This window comes from Aspergillus ruber, assembly GCF_000600275.1.
Source record: "Aspergillus ruber CBS 135680 unplaced genomic scaffold scaffold00002, whole genome shotgun sequence".
NCBI classification, from domain to species: Eukaryota; Fungi; Ascomycota; class Eurotiomycetes; order Eurotiales; family Aspergillaceae; genus Aspergillus; species Aspergillus ruber.
The window spans coordinates 946329-966239 of record NW_024467298.1 but is presented as its reverse complement, the minus strand read 5'-3'; the positions used below and the strand labels follow the sequence as shown (position 1 = coordinate 966239).

Below are 19911 nucleotides of genomic sequence, written 5' to 3'. Positions count from 1 at the left end.
CATATATGGTTCTTAAAACGCCTCCAACACCTTATCATGCCCAATACCCCAAACCAAAAAGATATCCCAATCCGTTTAATCAATGCATTCAATACCCTCCAAAACGCGCATGGCCCGTCCCCCCTCTTTTTCGAATTGGCTGACAAGCCTTTCGCACTCCTGCTTCAATCGCTCCTCTCCGTTCTTTGCATTCCAGTTGATCCACTCCTCCACCGTCATCTTCTTCTCCGGGCTTGTCAAGTTTCCGCTTGCTTTACCTCCCGGGCTGGCGTTGTCCTTGTCGCCGTCTCTCACGAAAAGAATACTCTCGATGTCAATCGGAGTCCAAGGGCGCGATGTTTTCAAACCGCCTGTGTTTACATTCTGCTTGGATGGCGATGGTGTGCTGGCGGTCAATGGAGTCCGCTCAGAAGGCTGTTTGAATGGGGACAACGCAAAATTCCGTGATGCTGAGGGCTTGGTGGATGGCGGTTGGTTTTCAGCATCAGAAGACTGTGGCGACAGAGATGGTGATTCTCGAGGTGTCGATGGGAAGGGCGAGATGGAACCGCTGGCCTGTCTTTCGAATTGCCTGGTATTCTTTGGCTGAGCGGGTGTATCCGAAGTATGCGAATCTGTCAAGCTTTTTGCTAATTGCTTCTCCTGCGGAATGTTGCTGTACCTTTCAATCGTTTTCGGCGGAATACCCGATGACCGACGTGATGACTGGCGACGAGCGGATAGCTCTTCGGGTTGTTGCTCTCGCTCTGGTTCCTGTTCGGACGTTGCTTCTCTCTGTTCGGGCGAATCGACTCGTGCAAGTTCTTGGTCTTGGACATCTTCGACGTGTCCTTCGTCTTCTTCTTCGGGCTCAGGTAGTTCCACTGACGATTCACTTGGTTTCTTTAATTTTTTGCTTTTACCTGTATAAGCCTTCTTATTTAGCTTCGGTACTTCCTCGTCGCTTAGAATTTCCGCTTCAGCTGATTGCTGTGGCTTTCTGGTTTCGATCTCCACGGATACGAGAGACTCATGGTATGTAGGAGCAACTGCTTCTGCATCCTCCCTCTCAATCTCGGGCGATTCCCGAGATTTAGAGTCCTTTTCTTGCGACTTAGATCCCTTGGCTTTGCGTTTGCCGGAACTCTTGCCTGTTTTTACCTGGGTCCGCGGCTCTATTTCGACAGGCTCTACCGGATCCTCCTCAGGGATTTCGTCCGATCTATCTTGTCTCTCATCGTGTTCTGGCATGTCTGCGGGACCTTGTGCTTCTGGACTCGGCTTGGATTTCTTGCTGGACTTTGGCTTTTTCAACGTCTGTTCAGTGGTTGTCTCTGCGCGCTTCTCTTCAGAGCTTGCCGGATCCGCTTCAAGGTCAGCTTCAAGTGCCGCATCCAGCTCGGCATCATCAGGTGTACGTGAGGTCGGAGGTGCTTTTGATATTGAAACTTCAGAAACCTTGCGGCCTTTTGTTGATGCGTTCTTCTTGGTTCGACGGCCCTTTTTGGGCTCCGCTTCCTGGGAAGCCATCTCGTTCTGCTCTTGTGTAACCGCTGGGGCCGCATCGTTCAAAGTACTATAATTTTGTTGAATAGTGCTGTTGCGTGTTCTTGTTGCTCTTCTTTTAGGGGCTGGCTCAGGCAGTTCCGTCGTCTCTATATCGACCTCGTCCCCGTAGCTCTGGCTAACTTCTTCACTCGTGCGTTTCTTTCCCCTGGTTGCGCGCTTTGGCTTGGGAGGTTCGGGTTCTTCGGATGCGGCGCCATCAATATCCATCTGGTCATCTGTATTCACCGTGTCCGTTCTCTTGGATTTCGTGGGTTTAGCCTTGGATTTAGATGACTTTTTGGTGTTCTTTGTCTTGGGAGTCGTTTCAAACTCAATATTCTCGTCAACCTGGTCGTCAAGATCCACCGGAGGTGCATCCGAGGCGGTGGACTGTGTTGCTTTGGAGGTTCGTGGCTTTTTCGAGCGGGAGGCTTTTGCTTTCTTGCTGGGATTCTGCGCAAACACGAAGAAAGAACAGTCTGAAGATCTTCGGTAATGTTCCTCACTAACAGGGATTAGATGCACTCGTGGGGAAGGAGCGACCATGTGCACTTACTAAGGGTCATCCTTAGGTTCCCATCCATCGAGAGACAACTTGCAGTAGGCACAGCTAGCCAAGTCGTTACTCTCTTCGTTGGCGCAGAAGTACCATCCACCTGCAACCATCTATCACAACGATGCGCATCAGAACCATAGCTTCAAAATTGGACGAGAACAGAGCTACATACCTTTTCCGACTGACACACCCAACCCCTCTTCCCATCATGTGGCCAATATAACCCAAATGTTGCTGATCTGGCTCCGGAAATCCTCTCGCTTGTCGGGTCTTCGATTTCGGCGGGGTTCGAGCTATGCCGCTCGATATCTTTCATGATCGCCCATCCACAGTTTTGCGAAAGTGTCAGGTGTTCTGTGATCGGATTATCCTCTTCCTCCCATCCGTCAAGTGCACTCTCGCATAGAAAGCATCTCGTATTATCAGGGTTCGTCTCGTGGGGTTCGTAGTAGAAACCCGCATGCGCCAGCTATCAAGAATAATCGTCAGTCATTGCACCTGAAAGGAACAGGAAAAGACAATACATACCTCAGCTGGCGAAGGCCTGCTATGTGGCCAGCTAATTGGTTTTGTGGATTTTGCACTCGAATTTCGTCGTCTCCCGGGCAGTACCGTCTCGAAGCTGGCAAGGCGGGCGTCAAGCGTCTCCATTTCCTGGCTCATTGTTGCGAAAAAGTGCTCTCCGGGAGCAATTCGTCCCGTCTGCAAAAAGAAGGCGCAATATCTGTCCGAATATCCTCGTTTGGTGGCCTCAAAAAGGCTCTTGGGTGGTTGTTATCGGCGTTGCACTCTGTTTACTCCGTTGTTTTGATCTCTCCGCCGATACGCGCCGCGGAGAAATGAGTCACGTGAAATGTGGCTTTAGTGTGGCGCATTGATTAGTAACAGGGATTTCAGGCCGAGAACGTACGTCAGAGTCCGTGACGGCAGTTAGTGCGGTTGTTGATCGAGACCATCTTCGTTGTTGTCTCGGTTCGCCAAAATTATTTGCTCACCTCTATTTTGATTGACCTGGGAATTATGGTATGAAATTGTGATTCTCCAATGCTCCCTGGTTTATTTCGTCCGTCTACAGCCCTCGCTGTGTTTCCCATCCTTTCCCTTCTGCCGAATCGCAATCATGCGTGAAGTTACTGTATGAGTGCTCCCTTACTTCAATGGAATATTTCTGGCTATTGGGCTCAAAGTGCTAATTGATATTGTGTGTCAAGCCACTCCTTTTGAATACAGGTCGTTTGCGCTCGAGTTTCCCGCCGTGCCCGCGATGCTATCGTTTCCCGGTTTCCCGACGGTCGATCTCTCGCTTGACGACTCCCTCTAATGGAATACTGCTTTCTCGCAATGCCATCCAGCACAGAGGAGGCTATTCGGCCTTGAAATCCATTGATCGAGAGCTTGGCCTGCCGCTGCTCTCCGCATCGTTCTCTACCTCCTCACGATTGTCCGAGCCCGACTGGGATGCGAACCCGAACTTGGACATTTCAGCTTTCTCAGAACTCCCAACGAAAGATTTCGGGGTGAACCAACATATGGTAATTAACCAAGAATTTAAGGAAGCGCTCCGTCAAATCCTTTGGAAATTCCGGGCACCGATTCGGTATGCATTCGCATATGGTTCAGGCGTCTTCCCTCAATCAGGAAGTGCACCTGGATCCGACGGATGCCATCCATCAGCTCCCACAGCAATTAAGAACATGCAGCAGGGCAAGGGAAAGATGATTGATTTTATATTCGGAGTCTCGTATAGTCAGCATTGGCACTCTCTGAACCTGCATCAGCATCGTGATCATTACTCTGGACTAGGTTCGCTGGGATCCTATGTGGTGTCCCAAGTACAGGATCAATTTGGAGCTGGGGTCTATTTCAACCCTTATATCACTGTCAATGGCACTTTGATCAAATATGGAGTCGTCAACCTGGATACACTCTGCAAGGATCTCAGTAACTGGGACACTATGTACCTCGCGGGACGACTGCAGAAGCCCGTCAAAATCCTCCGGGACCATCCGCAGGTACGCCTGGCGAATCAGATGAACTTGCTCTCCGCTTTACGGGTAGCCTTGTTATTACTCCCTGCGGAATTCAGTGAATTTGAACTCTACAGTACAATTGCCGGGCTGAGTTACATGGGCGACATCCGCATGTCATTGCCAGCCGAGGACCCCCAGAAGGTGAGGAACATTGTCTCTGGGCAAATGGCTAACTTCCGGCGGCTATACGCACCGCTGATTGAAAACCTACCCAACGTCGTCTTCAACGACCCGCGGTGCACTCAACGCGATTGGATCGATGATCCCGAAACCAATGTGCGGGTTTCTCAGGATGTGGATCCGGTAAAGCGTGGAAACATGGTCAGCCGGCTGCCCCCAGCATTTCGCGAAAAACTGTACTTCCAATACCAAGCAAGATATCAGATCCCGCGGGCGGAATTCGAGAAGATGAAGGAGGAAAACAGCACTAAGGAACCGGAGGCTTTCCGTCGGAGACAGGGTGGACCGTTTGAACGGCGCATCGCAGGTGACTCGAGCCTTAAGCACGAGATAGAGACATCGATCATGAAAACCATCCGCTGGCCTAGTACGGTCCAAAGTGCCAAGGGGCCAATCACTGCGGGATTTGGCAAATCCTGGAGATACATGCGGGAAAAGCAAAAGAAGTATAAGGGATCCGGCAGCCATTCCACACTATCAAAGCCGGAGGAGCGTCCTTCTGAAGCGGAATCGCAAAAGCCGGAGCCGGAGCCGAAGCAAAAGCAGGAGTAAATCTTTTCTTCTAGATCCTACGGTGAACCTTTTTGTTTTCACTGTTATGACGGGCATATAATCTTCCCACGATGATGATTGTAGATGAGGCATAAGAAGGCGTTTGTTGTTTCCACAGAGGGATGGGGTACATATGTGTCAAGTGTTGATTCCTCTTGGATATACATTATTTCTGAATAGGCTTTACTTCATCAATGCATGTATATACTACTACTATACTTGAACTATTTATATTTTTATGGATTGCCGTGATTCAGTCATTTTTCCGTTCCCGACAATATCCCCGCCACCCCACTATCTTTGCCCGTGGTATTATCATTCATTCCTCCTCTTACCAGCAACTACAAGCAATCAAAAACCGTCACAATGCCTTTCGATTTATCCAAGTGTGCGCGCAAAAATATCTTGAAGCTAAAGCCCTACCGCTGTGCAAGAGAGTATGCTCGATTCCGATTCAATTTACCGCATTCCGCGACGGAAAACTAATGAGTCAGTGACTACAAAGATGATGGGACAAACGTTCTGCTCGACGCCAACGAGAATGCCTACGGTCCTGGTCTCGCCCTGAATGCGGAGGGTGCACTGCAGCAGTCGACTGTCAATGGGGATGCGACTGGGTCATCAAAGCCTGACATTGACTTCCTGGGGTTAAACCGATACCCGGACCCGTGAGTACTGTCGCGCAATCAATCGTTTATCAATTACAAAAGGGCACCATGCTAAGAGATATTGATGGTGAAATAGGCACCAGGTCGAACTGAAACAACTTTTCTGTAACGTCCGCAACACCCACGTCCACACCCAGAAGAACATCACTCCCGATAATCTCTTCGTCGGAGTCGGCTCGGACGAAGCCATTGACGCCCTGCTGCGATGTTTCTGCGTTCCCGGGAAAGACAAGATCCTTACCTGCCCTCCCACATACGGTATGTATGCTGTTAGTGCCGATGTAAACGACGTTGCCATCGTCAAGGTCCCTCTCGACGCGGCCAATGGGTTTCAGTTGCAGCCGGAGAAGATCAACGAGACACTAGCGGCGGATGAGTCGATTAAGATGGTGTACATTTGCTCGCCTGGAAACCCTACCGCGAACTTGATACGCAAGGAGGACGTTCAGAAGGTGCTGGAGCACCCCACGTGGAATGGTATTGTCGTGGTGGACGAGGCATACATTGATTTCGCCCCCGAGGGCTCAAGTCTGGCTGAATGGGTGGCCGAGTGGCCGAACCTGGTCGTCATGCAGACACTGAGCAAGGCCTTTGGTCTGGCCGGTATCCGTCTCGGTGTTGCATTCACCAGCCCACCAATTGCTCGCCTGCTCAACAGCCTCAAAGCTCCCTACAACATCTCCAGTCCCACCAGTGCAATCGCCCAGGCAGCCCTCTCCCCGAACAACATGTCTGTCATGCGCAACTACCGCGAACAGATCGTCATGCAGCGCGATCGCCTGCTCGCAGAACTCCCCAAGATCCCCGGTGTTGGCCGCTTCCTCGGTGGTTATGACGCAAACTTCCTGCTCATCGAGCTGTTGGACAAGCCGGACGGACAGGCTAGTAACAAGATTGCGCTGGCTGCGTATGAGGCTATGGCGGAGAAGAGAGGTGTCGTGGTGCGGTTCCGGGGTAAGGAGTTGGGTTGTGAGGGAGCTGTGCGGGTTACTGTTGGTACTGAGAAGGAAGTTACCAAGTTCTTGTATGAAATCCGGGTGGTTTTGGATGGGTTGTACAAGGGGACTGATATTGCGTCGTTACGGGAGGAGGTAAACAAGACGGAGGCTAACTAAGTATTTCATTTCGTTTATCTTTTCATTATTGATTCATTTTTTTGTTTTGCATTTGTATAGACTGGCAAGTAGTGCATTTGGAAATAGACGACCTTTCTTGATTACTTTAACTATTAGAGTTTTTGTAAGTTTCCTATTAGGTGGGAGAGAATATCTACTCGAGAAGCCCCGCAAGAACAGTGAAGATAAATAATAGAGGCCCTGGTTTACTTGCCGCTTGCTTGATGATCGTAGTTAACACTAATACTACTTACATATTCAACCCCCGAATTATCATAATAACTGTTCCACCCCGAACATGAAGTTTCAGACTTCCCTCCCAGTGCAAAAGACGAGCAAATGGAAAAGGGTGACTTGATTTTGTGTACAAACGGCACCTTACTGGTCCGAAGTAGTACCAGGAGGCAGCATCACTCTCCAGAACCAACCTTCTCCTTGATCAGCTCCAGGGCCCCGCGTGTCTCCACCCAAGCACGGTACGAGAAGTCCAAGACCAATTGCGCTTCATCGAGGCTCCCACGTGAGTAGGTAGCTGTCGCTGTGCGAGATGCGACTGCAGGTCGAACAAGGTACCCGGAAGTATGTGTTGACCGTGTGCACGATGCAATAGAGTTGATACGCCCGCAACTCCATCTCGAGGGTATCCATCTCACGGCCCGGCTCTTCCATAATGGCCCAGTTGCGATAGATGATGGGGCTACGTGGAACGAGCGAGCGGAAGGGATCGAAGAGCTCACGCGGCAGTTCGTTGAGGCGCGAGACCACGTCTGTGGCACTCTCCAGTGTCTTCAGGTCGAGTAGTATCTTGACATCCAGTAGAGTGAAAGCAACGCATGCGATAGTTTATGAAATTCACCAAGACCCGACTCGTGATGTCCTCGAAGGCGTATGCGTCCTTGACATCCAGGAATCCCAGGTCCATGTTTCCCCAATTTTAATCAGGCTTGCTCCTCGAGGTGAAGTACCACTTGGTAAAGCCGTAGCACTCCTGGTCCCTGTCTGTGCGGGGCATGAGGAATGGCACGAAATCAAAAATACTCATGTTATCCCTGCGGCACAGGCAGAGCATGTCCCGTACGTGCTCAAGTTGCATCTCAACAGAATCACAGACGTCAATACGGCCAAGGGCATCGATGAAACCGAACCGCGTTCTCATGTAGTCACGCGTTCCCAGCATGCCCCAGAAGTGGCCGACGATAGTCTCGAAGGGCCTGGAAGGAATGAAGAAACCATCTCCAGGCTGGTCGCGAAGTTCCTCGTATCCGTCTTCGTATTTGGTGCGTTTCTTGGCCATGGCACTGCAGGTGGACTTTGTGGCCGGCGAAGTGGGAGGGTTGGTGTTCACGGCAGCAGTAACACGTGATCCTGCAACGAGCGCAGCGCATCAAATTGTCGTCCTTGTCGCAGATGCTGCATTTTGTGGTCAGTGGATTAGCGTTGGTCATAGTGGACGTAATTCTCTCGCTGCAGAGATCACTGGTTTTTGTTTAGGGTAGGATATTGGTTGTTGTGGTGATGGTTGAACATATTGAGAGACGCGTGTATGAAAGAAGGGAGAAGAGAAGGGGGGTAGGGGGATTCAGAGCAAAAGGGAGAGAGAAGGTTTTGTTTATATGGATTCAACTCATGCGGTCCATGCGAGTTCAGAACCCGCCCCATTTCCCTGGCCCTAAGAGCTCATCGTGTGTAGAGTCCAACCACGGACAGAGCTCTTTGTTGCCCCAAAAATCCCCTCAAGCAAGATAGCGAAGCTCTCTGATGGAAGTTCAATCCTGATCTCTAATTATATGACTAGAAAACCCAAATTCTAACTGTGGTTAGTCAGCCTTCTGCACGTTGTCAGAACCTTGGACCTTCAACCCGTCATGAGGTGGGCGTCAATAGTTCTGTGCACGATGAGCTGCTTTACCTATGGAACAGGGGTGTTTCATTCCGGCATCATCGCCAACGAAGAATTAGGATTCGATCACGTGGCTCTCATTACAGCGGATTTAAGGGTCGAGGAATTGAAGCGCATGATCAAGGCAGATCTCGAGCATTGAACCCACTACGAAGTGAGGGGCGCTAGGGAGACAAATATGATTATAATGGAGGACAGCAAGAAATATCAGATGGGGTCTCGCATTGAAAATGGTAAAATCAATGGAGAATGATGGTTCATCAAAATGTTCGAATATATTGACCTTATCAGGGGAACAACCTGTTCCTTCGATGCGGTAGACTGGAATATCATGGCGAAAAAGTGCGGCAAGCGAGAGTCGTTTTAACTGAAGGGATGATACTAAGTTGCCATTCCATACCCGGGGAAATCAATTGTCAGACCTTATACAGGGAGGGTTGACGAGAATAGCATGGGCTCCTCGTGGACTCTTCTTATCGACTGGCTTCAAAAGAACGCACGGAAGGTTAAAGGGTTGGACCACGGCGGATGGCTGTTCACCATCCATAGTTGTAACTCATGTCTGCATCATGTGAGCAGTCTGACACTTGGAATAACGGCGCATATGGATACCAGGAGACGATCGAGGGCAATGAAGACAGGGCCTAGTGATGGTACAGACGGCAGCAAAAATAAGAAGTAAATTCTGGACCAAGAATGGTGAAGTCAGCATTCGATGACCTAGAGGTATGGTCCTTATGCTCTGAGGGAGCTGACAGGCTAATTCCAAACCCTTGCAGATTCACTACAAATTTGACTGGCAAGTTGCTATCAACTAGTAATACGGCCCACTTACCGACAAAGCTTTGGCTCGGAATGAACCAAGAGCCGTCGAGAGCTCTTCAGACCATCAACGACGGTAACCTGTTTCTGTCAAGGAAGGTTCGGGCCCGGGCCCAACCAGAGGTAAGTGTCTTGGACTTCTGTCGTAAGCATTGCCATTGAGAAATCTGAATCCCACCGCCTGTTCTTTCAGGCCAATTAAAAGGCTTTAGCGGGCGTTTATTACCCGACTGAAGAGTTGGAGCCTACATCCCCGTCGTGTTGAGATAGGAAATTGCGCATATAGTAGGCTAGACGTTTGCTTGATCTCTATACATGGATCTCGCCAAGGTTGGTTAACGCGTCTTTCACGGGAGCCATCCATAGCCCCGTATTTCGGGGGAACCAGCGTCTAATTGTCTGAAGATCGATTGAGCCGGCGAAACGTTGTGAAGCACTGCGGGCCGCTATCGCGATTATGTATATGCTTTTTGGTGTCAGGCAGATTAATAGAAGTAGATAGGTCTCGGCTATCAACGGTTGCTTTTCTGCCTTTAAGCCATACTGCCCATGGTGTGATGATTTAAGATGCAATTGAACAAGTTGCTCTGTCGAAAAGGTTCTTAAGCATTTCCAGTTTTCAGGCTCTGACCATATCCATATCTTGCCGAGATCCAATAGCTTAAAATGCAATATATGTTAAATGAGGTAAAAATATTGTCTGGAATTTACAGCAAATGATTAAGAACATGACATGTGATACAAAAAATGACAGAGCATCCCAACCATGAATGTTTCTGTTTCGCCCGTACGCCGTGCTCCCCATAATACGTACAAAGTACAGCTTTTTTTTTCTTGAATTTTTCCTCCTGTTCCTGTTTCTCTGGCCTTTTGTGCCTCTCGACGCTGATTTCTGCCCTAGCAGCAATGGGGATGCAGTGCGGAGGTGACGTTCCATCTGGCATCGTAGGGCAGAATTTGCCGTTTGCCAATCTTGACGTTTATTGTAGGAAAAGGTTTATACTGACAATGTCCAAAGTCCATGTCGAGCAGCCCACAGCTTAAATGACCCAGCGGTAACTGGCGTACCGTCCTGCCGTTTCACTCTTCCGGATAATCTTGACGACTTGGCCCCGTCGCAAACCGAGGTATCGTGCCACAGGGTCCGAAACCTGCATACGCGGCAACTGCGATTCCTTCAAACGGTATCGTTCCAGCAATTTGGCTTTCTCCTCGGGGCTCAGCAAAACGTGCTTCGGAACGAGTTCGTGGCGAGTAATGTTAACGAGCAGATCTTGCTCCTGGAAGTGTTCGCAAATACGGCCAGGAATGCCGCTCAGCAGGCGCACAGCGGAGGGGGAGATCGGAGTCTGGGTGATGAAAACTCCGGTGTGGAAGTTGTTTTCGTCGACAAAGTGGTTGAATGCGCGGACCTGCTTGGTACCCACACCAGAGGCGTCGGGGCAGAATTCAACGTAGACGGTTCCGCAGTCGGGTTGAGGGTCGGGGTTCGATTTGCTAGGTAGCGGTGTGTATTTGGCTTGCATCGCTTCGGTGGGACGAGCGCTGACTTTCATCTTGTTGCGACTGCAAACGCAACAGCATTGCATTAGAAAGCTTGGACCAGATAATATCGCGAATAAAGGGGGATAATCGCATACTCAGGATATCCCAGAGGGTCCGAATATTTGGATTTAAACTCGTGCAGAGGGATTTGAACTTCTTCTTCGGTGACCTCGTAGCCCTGTTGAACACACCTGTTAGCGACACTTATGGTCCCCTTTCAAAGCGGCCACTCTGAATCGCATACCCGGTCCTGCAGCATCTCGAAAACTGTCCTCCATGTACGCCAAAGTCTGGTCATCTCGCGGTCGGCATCCGCGGAGCCAGTCGAGTAGTCCTCATCCATGGCTGAATTCAAGGGCCGCAACCAGGCGCTGCTCAAAAATAAAACTTGCGAGAGAAAGAGTAGAGCAAAAATTCAATGGCGCAGCTGGATAAAGGGATTAGAAGCTGTGTTGGGCTGCGCTGACAGGCGAGAAATGGCTGCAATGGCGGTTGAGTGAGAAAAGGAAAAAGAAGTTCTCGAAAAATCGGCGGACCAGCGCTAAAAGCGCCAACGATAAGCGCCGCCCCAAAAGACCAGACTATTATTCACTCCAAAAACACACATTAGCTCCGGGTCCAACTGGCCATTCTGTCTGTCGCTCGTCCGCTCGCTTTTTAATTCAATCCTAGAAGATTGAATTTAGGCCAATTCTTCCCGTTTTCGAGTGTTATTTACTTTCATTCGCTGACAAGATGGCTGCTGTTGCTGCCAACCCGGCTCCTGCAGTCGACCACAAGGTCAAGCCTTCCAAGCCGGATGAGGGTGAATTCAAGAGCAGCTTGGCTGCTGCTGAGAAAGAACACTCTGCTGTTCAAGAGAAGTTGGTATGTGTGTCTTACTAGATCAGTGAGGTTGCGTTTGTTTGATCACCATTGGGCACCTTTTCCTCTGCCTTTGTTTGTTCGTTGGAGAAGAGGAAGATCGTTATTGGTGGCTTATAATTTTATCTATTATAATCTGCAGCCTGATACTAATCCGTCTAAAGAATCAAATCAAGGCAAAGATCGAGACCGCAAAGCCCAACAACCAGGACTCCCCCACGGCCAAGAGACAGCAGGAGCTTCAATCTGAGCTTTCGTCGATCCGTCAAAAGCAGCAAGGATTCAAGGCCTCGAGATCCAGCACTCAGGAGAAAATCAATGGTCTTGACTCCACCCTCAAGGCCCGCCTGGCCGAGCAGAACAACTCCCGCAGTCGTATGTCGTTCAAGAATGTCGAGGAGATCGACCGGGAGATTGCTCGTCTGGAGAAGCAGGTAGACTCTGGTACAATGCGCTTGGTTGATGAAAAGAAAGCCCTCTCGGACGTCTCGACTATGCGCAAGCAGCGCAAGAACTTCGCCGGCTTGAACGAGGGCCAGAAGGTCATTGACGACCTGAAGGCCCAGATTGCCGCGCTCCGGAAGACGCTCGACACCCCCGAGGCCAAGGCCCTCAGCGAGAGATATACGGAGATTCAGAAGGAGCTGGATGCCATCAAGGCCGAGAAGGACAGCGTATTCAAGAACCTTAACTCTCTGAGGGATGAGCGCACCAAGCTGCAAGGCGAGCAGCGGGAGAAGTGGTCCGCGATTAAAGCCATCAAGGATCAGTACTACCAGGGACGCAGGGCGTACAAAGAATACGAGGATGAGGCCTGGAGAGTCCGACGCGAAAAGGCCAAGGCTCAGCGCGATGCCATCGAGCACGAGAAGAAGAGGAAGGTCGCGGACAAGAAGCTGGAAGAAGCCTCCCAGCCTGCCTACAGCGATGATATCTTCACTGCCCAGGGTCTCATCCGCCACTTCAACCCATCCTACGACTTTGCCGCGCTGGGACTTGACGACAAGAAGGACCAGGGTTCCAACTTTCGTGCGGGGGTTGGCCGTACTGTGGATGACTCCGACATGAAGGGTGTCAAGATCCTCAAGAAGGAGGACCGCGAGGACGACTATTTTGCTGGCACCGGCGGTAAGAAGGGCAAGAAGGGCAAGAAGGGCAACAATGCCAATGCTGCTTCTGGCGCTTCCGCGGAGAACAAGTTCAACATGAACGTCGGTATCATTGAAGAATTCGCCAAGATCAAGGTCGACCCGCCTATGAACCAGTCCGATGTTCCTGCGGTGGTTGAGAAGCTTGCTGAGAAGATCGCCGAATGGAAGAAGAACCAGGCCAGCAAGACGGAAGAGGTAAGTATTTTTGATATTGATCTTCTTAAGTTAAGATGCTGACTCCCGAATAGAACATTGCCAAGGCCAAGGAAGAGATTGCCAAACTGGAGAATGAAACCTCCCAGGCCGATCAGCGTACTACCGACGATGCTAAGAAGCCTGCCCAGCAGCACAGCGGTGTCAACGGCAACGCTTCGGCTGAGGCCGAGGTGAACCAGGAGAAGGATGCTGCTGCTGACGCTGCCGAGGATTTGCAGAAGGCCTCTCTTGAAGACAAGGCCTAGATGAAGCACCCTGGTATATAAAAGCCCATCTACATGTGCACTTGTAAGATGGTTGGCATTGCTGGGACAAGCCTTCTGGGCTTGTCTGGAGTAGTCTTTTCGAAAAAGAGAAAAAAGCGCAGCATTTGTATCATTTCTTTGCTGATCTTGGTCCTTTTGCACGAGCATAATCTTTATACGACACTTTCTTTTCTTGCATTTATTACCCAGATTCCTTCTCCCTTTCAGAGTCTGCCCTGGCTTGCATAGATGCTGTCTACCACCGGGAGTTGGTTGTATCTGATATACCCATTTCCCTTCTTTCTTCTTTTTTGGCTCTACTTTCCTGTATATGATTGATTTGCTTTTGTGAAATGCTTACACGCTTCGCCTTCGGATTTGATGGCATCTTGTCCCTGTGGTTCGGACAGTTTCTTTAATCAATGTTCAACATTCACCAGCGATGCAGTCCACTCTGGGTACTGCAAGAGCATCTTGTGAGGACGGCCTCCTGTTCTCATTCGACAAGGTGCTCTTAACGGAGCGTTGGGAGAACAAATCTTAGGCCCTACCTAGGTATTCATCTGTCTCTTTGTCAACTTTGTGTGGCACAGGGCGATGCTTGCGCTTGCAGGTGTCCATCCGAGGATCGAAGGCATCAGTTTCCGGGTTTCTAATTGAGCTTGGCCTTGACCGGTGAAACTGATGTAGGAGAACATCTCGAACATCTCGTAACTTGCTAGTTTGCTAGATATCGTAGGGTGATACATCTTATAACGTAAAATAGGTTCAGTACTTCTGTCACCCGACGCCTTGGGGTTTGCCATGAAGACAATGCAAAAATTGCCCCAAAATCTGATATGTATTGATCAGAACCTCTGTTTCTTATAGGGCATGAGGCAAGTACAAAGTCGGAGGCTATTTTTATTGACAGGCGCCAAGACTTCCTATTCCGGAATCTCCGCCATCGCCGTCAACTTGGTCCTTGGCTCTTCCGCTCTTTTTCCTCTCCCTTTCCTTCTACACTTCTTCTTCCTCCTCTTTTTATTCTTCTTCTATTCTGCCATTTACTGCGCTCTGCTGTCGTGTGCTCAATTTTAGCAGCATTAGCCTCTGCCTGACAGCAGATTTGCAAACTACACAACTGCCGGACTACAGTGTCGCAAAAGGCAACTACATTTCTTCCATCGCAACTTCTACCACCATGTCCTACAACAAACCAGTATGTTAATCTACCCTCGTTCCCTTCTCAAAGTATCCTACTAACAACAATCATCTAGGACTACCCTCCTCCCTCCTACCCAGCACCCGTCCACGATGCCGGCCCCTACCCACAGCAACAACCCGGCGGCGCAGCCAACGACTACTACAACCAAGGCGGCTACCCACCCCAACAAAGCTACGGATCTCCTCCTCCTCAAAACTATGGCTACGGATCGCCGCCGCCCCCGGGTCAACCGATGTACTATCCGCCGCAGGGATATCCGCAAGCGCAACCGCAGCCGGGGTACTATCAGGGTCAGCAGGATCGCGGAGGGTCGACTGGCGGTGGTATTTGCGCGGGTATAATGGCGGCGCTGGCGTGTTGCTGTTGTTTAGATTTGATTTTCTAGGATGATTCGGTGGTCTTACGGGTCTTTCTGGGTTCGGTTTCCTTTGGTTCTCGGTTTTGAACGGCGTATACGGATGAAGGGTTGGGATTACGTTGCTTGGTTTTATCATTATTCTAATTTGTTACCGTCTTCGGTTGTTTCAAGGGTTATTGAATGACGAGTACTTTTACAGCGATCAGACATGGACTTCAATTCAAGCATTCTTATGGATTAAGACAACGTCAACAAGGGGTATGTAAGTGAATTAACAGGGTATCAAAGATCAAGTCAACAAACACGTAAACAGTACTGTTACCCATCACACATCACACATTAAGCAATCATTACCAACAGCCCATAATCCTCCACAACTAGGCCCACCGCAAATAATATCCCTAATCCACACTCCCCCCAGCAGCACCCCAGTCCTCACTTCCCCGTTCATACGGATCATCCGTCCTCCTCGCCCTCCTCGACTTTCTCTTCTTCCTCCTCTCCCTCTGCATCGGCGGCGGCGGCGGCATAGGCGGAGGAGGTGGCGCATAATACCCATCCCCTTCCTCCATAACCTCGACCGTCCCCCCATCATCCGTCGACCGATCATCCGCCTGCCGACCCCTACCCCATCCCCACCAACTCCTTCCCGCACCCCTGTCTCTCTCCCTCTCCCTGACAGGTTCTCTGCGCGGGCTCTCGATGCTCTCTTCCTCGTACACGTCGACAAAGTCACCGCCTCCTTCCTCGCTACCGCCGTAGCGACTACCACCGCCGCTGCGGCCGCCACGACCCCAGCCATTCCATGCGCGGCGTGGACGCGCACGCGGACGTCTTACTTCCTCGACTTCGACGGTAGCAGCATCGTCGATTGGTTTTTTGGGGATGAATGTTGCGTATAATAGGTAAAGGAGGAGGAGGAATCCCGCGACAGTACCGAGGACGATACCCACTACTGTGCCCGGGGCTGGGGAGGTGTCTAGGCGGCCGTAGGCGGTTGCGGGGAGGGAGACGGTTTGGTAGCGGCGGTTTATGGTGTGAACGGTTGAATTGTCATTGTTGGTGTTGGCGAAAGTGGTAGAGTTGTCGGTGTTGGTGTTGGTTGTTTCGGAGAGGAAGCGACGGAGGATGAGGAGGGGTGTTGTTATTGATGAGGAGGATGGTAGCGGTGGTGAGGATGAAGATGGTAATGATATCGAATTCATTCTTTATCGCTCTCACTCGGTTAAATTGAAGAGATAGATCAGAAGAATGCGTCGCAGATATCAGACTTGCTGGTATGGCAGCATAGCCCTATTCGCTGATGGTGGTGAGCAATTCCAGCGACGAGATGTTCAGGCACGAGGACATGGATGCAAAATGCCAAAAGTCGAAGTGTAATGCAGTAGCATCAAGAGAGAAATCGGAGCACAGGACAAGAAAAGTGGGAAAATGACGGGGCCAGCGATGGGGACGGGTTAAACGGGGATGATAATGCGGTGGCTGGGGATGATCCTCCGATTGAGTTGGCTCAGGATAGTAACAACAACGCCATTATTATTTTCCCTGTGCTTCTTATTTTCGATGATATGATCTAGGTGGTTTCTTTCCTATTGAGAGGTATGCCATGTTTGCAAATGTTTATTTTTTCAAAAGCCTTCAACTACTACTACTATACAAAAGATCTCATACTATACCGAACATCATCAATACACCCTTTTCCTCGCCTCGTACTTCGGTTGTTCAGCCGCTTTCACCTCCTTCAAACCCGTCTTCACCGGTCTCTCATGCGACAACTCAAAACTACTCAATCTCGCCCCCTCCTTTCCCAGTGCCCAAACACTCACCGCGACCCAGTTTGTTCCACGGTGGTTCAGAATTCCCTCTGGCACCGGAAAGCTAGTTTGTGGACCAATGTTGCTAACGTATTTACCGTATTGGTAGCCGTTTACGTAGAGTTGTGCTCTAAATGGCGCTGGGTTGGAGTCTGTGCTGTTGCCAAAGTTGAAGTAGATGGGCACGTCATATTCGCTAGGGATGGAAAGGTCGAAGTTGGTGCTGTAGAATCCGATGCCGGGTTTTGAAAGGCCTTCTAGAGGGCTTGAGGACTTCCAGTCTGCACTAGGGGGCTCCGGTTGGTGGAAGCCGTATCGCTCTGCGTATAGACCACCTTCGTTCAACGGCCCTCGTGTCTTGTCCTGGTAATCCTCACCACCCAGGTTGCCAGTTAGCTTCCATGTAATTGCATCCTGGCTTCTTCCGGACAGGCTGTAGTTCAGGATTCCACGGGGGTTTTTCATCACGTCAGCGCCAACGTCGAGGTTCTCGTCGAGTCCCATGTTGTCAATGACAACGATGAACACGTAGTTCTTGCCTTGCTGGAGGCTAGGCAGTTTGTAAGTCGAGTTATTGTCTGAGTCTTGGTTCAATCCGGACCATGAGCCCAAAAGGGTCTGGTTAAGCCACACAGAGCTTCCGAAGGCTTGCCCTCCCTGCGTGCGGATGAAGAAGGTAGACTCATTTCCCTGTGCGACAAACGAACCCCGGTAGACCAGATAGCCCGTGTGGAAACCATAGTCGGAAGAGTAAAGTGATGTTGGTGTGTCCAGTGGGCGATGGTCATTGTCCGTGATAGGTTTATCTGCCTTTGGCCATGCAGAGTCATCATACGAAGACTGGATCTCTGGAAGTGTGTCCAGATACTTCCATTCGAGGTCCTCCAGGCTGGGAAGGTCAATCTTTGGAGCCGTAAACTTGACCTCTGAGGTCCAGATGCCGTTCTTATCTACCTTGTGCGAGACTTTTTCGTTGTTGATGTAGAGGGCCTGGGCGCTTTCTGGTGCACCGATAACCTCAATAGGTGTTGTTGTGTTGAAGTCTGCGGTGAGGTAGAGACCACTGTCCTTAAGGTAGGCTGTTCGCACGAGGTATCCGGCTTTGACTATGATCGACGAGGCAGTATTCTTCTCATTACTGTATCCCGGCGTGGTTCCTTCAGCTGGAATCTCAGGGACCCAGTAGTTGTAGGCAGTGTTCCGGTCTAGTTGATGTCAGTCTCATATCCCTCTGTATTCTTGTAGAAGCAAGTCTTACCGAGGAGGAAGATCTTCAGATCGTCAACTTGAATAATGCGGCGGGTGGACGAGACATCCCAGGAGATGACCACATTGCTACCAATATGCTTCGAGTTGATATCCGATTCGGAGCCCTCAATAACAGATGCCTCGGACTTGGACGCAATAGCCAGTTCATGATGCTCTCCAGGGCCACCGTACAAGATGAGGACTTTGCTGTCAGCAAACTGCTTCCAGGTGAAGACCTCCGCAGTTGAGTATACAATGTTAGTCCCAGACACATTGTAATCAGCAACGTGGACCTTCGAGTCCCGTCCATTCAGCGACAACTCTCCTTCCAGCTGTGGAACCGTCACATTGCCAGAGCTAGTAGCGAGTCTGAGCTTGTACGGAGTTGATGCCTGGCTGCTATAGTCTGTATGCCGGACCACATAGTACGAGGTCAATCCTTCTGCTTTCAGAGGTGTGACAGTCAAATTAGAAGTATTCGTGTAGCCCGTTGTCTGATTACCAGGATCAGCCAGTAAATATGACGGAGAGACCTTGACAAAGTTGCCGAAGAGCTTAAGCTCGCTGTATTTTTCGCGAGTTATGTTGCGGGTTTCACTCAGCACTGAGCCATAATCGTAGGATGTGTATCCGCCGGGGTGACCAAGGTTACCCCAGTTGGTGCCACCGAATATCATATAGAGGTTAAAGATGGCAACCCGGAAGCTAAAGTTGTTCTTATAGAACACTCTCTCGAACTCATGGTTGACTAGGTCGGCACACGCAGCAAATCCCGGTCCTCCCCAAGGATCGTAAGCTCCAGCTTGGAACTCAACCAGAGAGTACGGGGTCGTTGGGCTTTGCTCTTCGTGCAGAGCCCAGAAGCTGGTGGGCAAGTTTCCTTCTGGCCATACAGACGGGTTTGCGCAATCAAATCCAAGAGGGTAACTGTCATGACCGTAGATATCAGCCGCTCCTTTTCCCGTGCTTGGCGCATTATGTCCGTCAGGTGATGCATCGTTGCTAATCATTGGCACGACAATCCCAGCATTTCGAGCTTGATTAATCACATATTGAAAGTAATCGGGATCAGGGAACTCTTCGCCACAGCAGCCATTTGTATATTCGTTTTCTGGTTGGTAGAGGATGACCGGTCCACCATTCGTGATTTGCGCTTTCGCAATGGCAGCACCAATTGTGGCGATGTAGCTATCATGTAGTGTCAGCAAAATTGTGAACATCCACTTGCAGGGAAATTTTGCATACTTGTCAGTCGCATCCAGAAACCCTTTGTCCGCCGTGCGAAGGGTGCCATTGACCCGTTGCAGCCATCCGGGAAATCCACCGCCAGAGCTTTCAGCATTGACATAAGGACCGGGCCGAGCAAGCAGGTAAATACCGGCCTCCTTTGCTGCTTCGAAAAAGGGCTCCAGAGCGAAGATTCCCTCAGCTCGGTAATCACCTGGCTTTCCTTCCAGCAAAGCCCAGTCCGTGTAGAATGAGATGCAGTTGAACCCGAGCGCTTTGACCTTTTGGAGGACATCGAGCCATAGAGACGGGACCGGAAGTCTGCCATGCGCATTAGTCTTGTCAAGGTTTTCTGATTTTCCAGGCAATTCATGTCGCACCTGTAGGGGTGGAATTCACCACTAAAAATCATGATCCTCTCTCCATTAATGGAGAGAGATTTGTCATCCCAAGTCACCTACCACCTTCATCAGCATATTTCACCGGTAATGAGCAAGAAAAACATACATATTTCTGCAACAAATCCCGCTTCACCGGATCCGGATGCTCCGTAATAGTAAAGCCATTAAGCTTGTGCTTAATGGCCGCACTAACTGCCTGAGTGGCCAGCGAGGCCATCGCACAGAGCGTGAGCAGCTTCATGACGTCTTGGCTCGACCTGTACTCAACACTGGAACTAGCTAGCA

At 50.2% G+C, this 19911-nt stretch overlaps 9 protein-coding genes across 9 annotated transcripts; 4 read left to right on the top strand and 5 right to left on the bottom strand.

The window, feature by feature from the left end:
* Positions 1-75: 75 nt before the first annotated feature.
* On the bottom strand, positions 76-2746 carry EURHEDRAFT_374182 (uncharacterized protein; the record flags this gene model as incomplete). Its single annotated transcript, XM_040778607.1, has 4 exons — positions 76-2032; positions 2084-2193; positions 2256-2552; positions 2612-2746. 4 exons carry the CDS (start codon positions 2744-2746, stop codon positions 76-78), a joined length of 2499 nt encoding a protein of 832 aa, XP_040642795.1.
* A 273-nt stretch (positions 2747-3019) lies between these two features.
* On the top strand, positions 3020-5205 carry EURHEDRAFT_408360 (phosphatidate cytidylyltransferase). Its single transcript, XM_040780810.1, has 2 exons — positions 3020-3218; positions 3295-5205. Exons 1-2 carry the CDS (start codon positions 3204-3206, stop codon positions 4843-4845), a joined length of 1566 nt encoding a protein of 521 aa, XP_040642794.1. The 5' UTR covers positions 3020-3203; the 3' UTR covers positions 4846-5205.
* Positions 5206-5211: 6 nt separating this feature from the next.
* Positions 5212-6628, top strand: EURHEDRAFT_446579 (histidinol-phosphate transaminase; the record flags this gene model as incomplete). Its single annotated transcript, XM_040783618.1, has 3 exons — positions 5212-5282; positions 5340-5513; positions 5590-6628. 3 exons carry the CDS (start codon positions 5212-5214, stop codon positions 6626-6628), a joined length of 1284 nt encoding a protein of 427 aa, XP_040642793.1.
* A 934-nt stretch (positions 6629-7562) lies between these two features.
* EURHEDRAFT_399400 (uncharacterized protein) lies at positions 7563-7922 on the bottom strand (the record flags this gene model as incomplete). The annotated part of the gene is made up of 1 exon (XM_040779923.1): positions 7563-7922. The coding sequence occupies one exon, from the start codon at positions 7920-7922 to the stop codon at positions 7563-7565; it is 360 nt and encodes a 119-aa protein (XP_040642792.1).
* Positions 7923-9905: 1983 nt separating this feature from the next.
* EURHEDRAFT_408357 (DNA-directed RNA polymerase core subunit RPB5) lies at positions 9906-11380 on the bottom strand. Its single transcript, XM_040780809.1, has 3 exons — positions 11140-11380; positions 10991-11073; positions 9906-10916 (listed from the first exon to the last, which is right to left on the bottom strand). The coding sequence occupies exons 1-3, from the start codon at positions 11236-11238 to the stop codon at positions 10391-10393; spliced, it is 708 nt and encodes a 235-aa protein (XP_040642791.1). The 5' UTR covers positions 11239-11380; the 3' UTR covers positions 9906-10390.
* A 112-nt stretch (positions 11381-11492) lies between these two features.
* Positions 11493-13731, top strand: bfr1 (putative nuclear segregation protein (Bfr1)). Its single transcript, XM_040777731.1, has 3 exons — positions 11493-11766; positions 11924-13105; positions 13159-13731. Exons 1-3 carry the CDS (start codon positions 11695-11697, stop codon positions 13369-13371), a joined length of 1467 nt encoding a protein of 488 aa, XP_040642790.1. The 5' UTR covers positions 11493-11694; the 3' UTR covers positions 13372-13731.
* An 823-nt stretch (positions 13732-14554) lies between these two features.
* On the top strand, positions 14555-14963 carry EURHEDRAFT_399397 (uncharacterized protein; the record flags this gene model as incomplete). The annotated part of the gene is made up of 2 exons (XM_040779922.1): positions 14555-14572; positions 14631-14963. 2 exons carry the CDS (start codon positions 14555-14557, stop codon positions 14961-14963), a joined length of 351 nt encoding a protein of 116 aa, XP_040642789.1.
* A 241-nt stretch (positions 14964-15204) lies between these two features.
* On the bottom strand, positions 15205-16381 carry EURHEDRAFT_128069 (uncharacterized protein). Its single transcript, XM_040777730.1, has one exon. It carries the CDS (start codon positions 16139-16141, stop codon positions 15338-15340), a length of 804 nt encoding a protein of 267 aa, XP_040642788.1. The 5' UTR covers positions 16142-16381; the 3' UTR covers positions 15205-15337.
* Positions 16382-16498: 117 nt separating this feature from the next.
* On the bottom strand, positions 16499-19903 carry EURHEDRAFT_470637 (glycoside hydrolase family 35 protein). Its single transcript, XM_040785310.1, has 5 exons — positions 19733-19903; positions 19606-19682; positions 19244-19546; positions 18009-19186; positions 16499-17955 (listed from the first exon to the last, which is right to left on the bottom strand). The coding sequence occupies exons 1-5, from the start codon at positions 19865-19867 to the stop codon at positions 16622-16624; spliced, it is 3027 nt and encodes a 1008-aa protein (XP_040642787.1). The 5' UTR covers positions 19868-19903; the 3' UTR covers positions 16499-16621.
* Between the last annotated feature and the right edge of the window lie 8 nt (positions 19904-19911).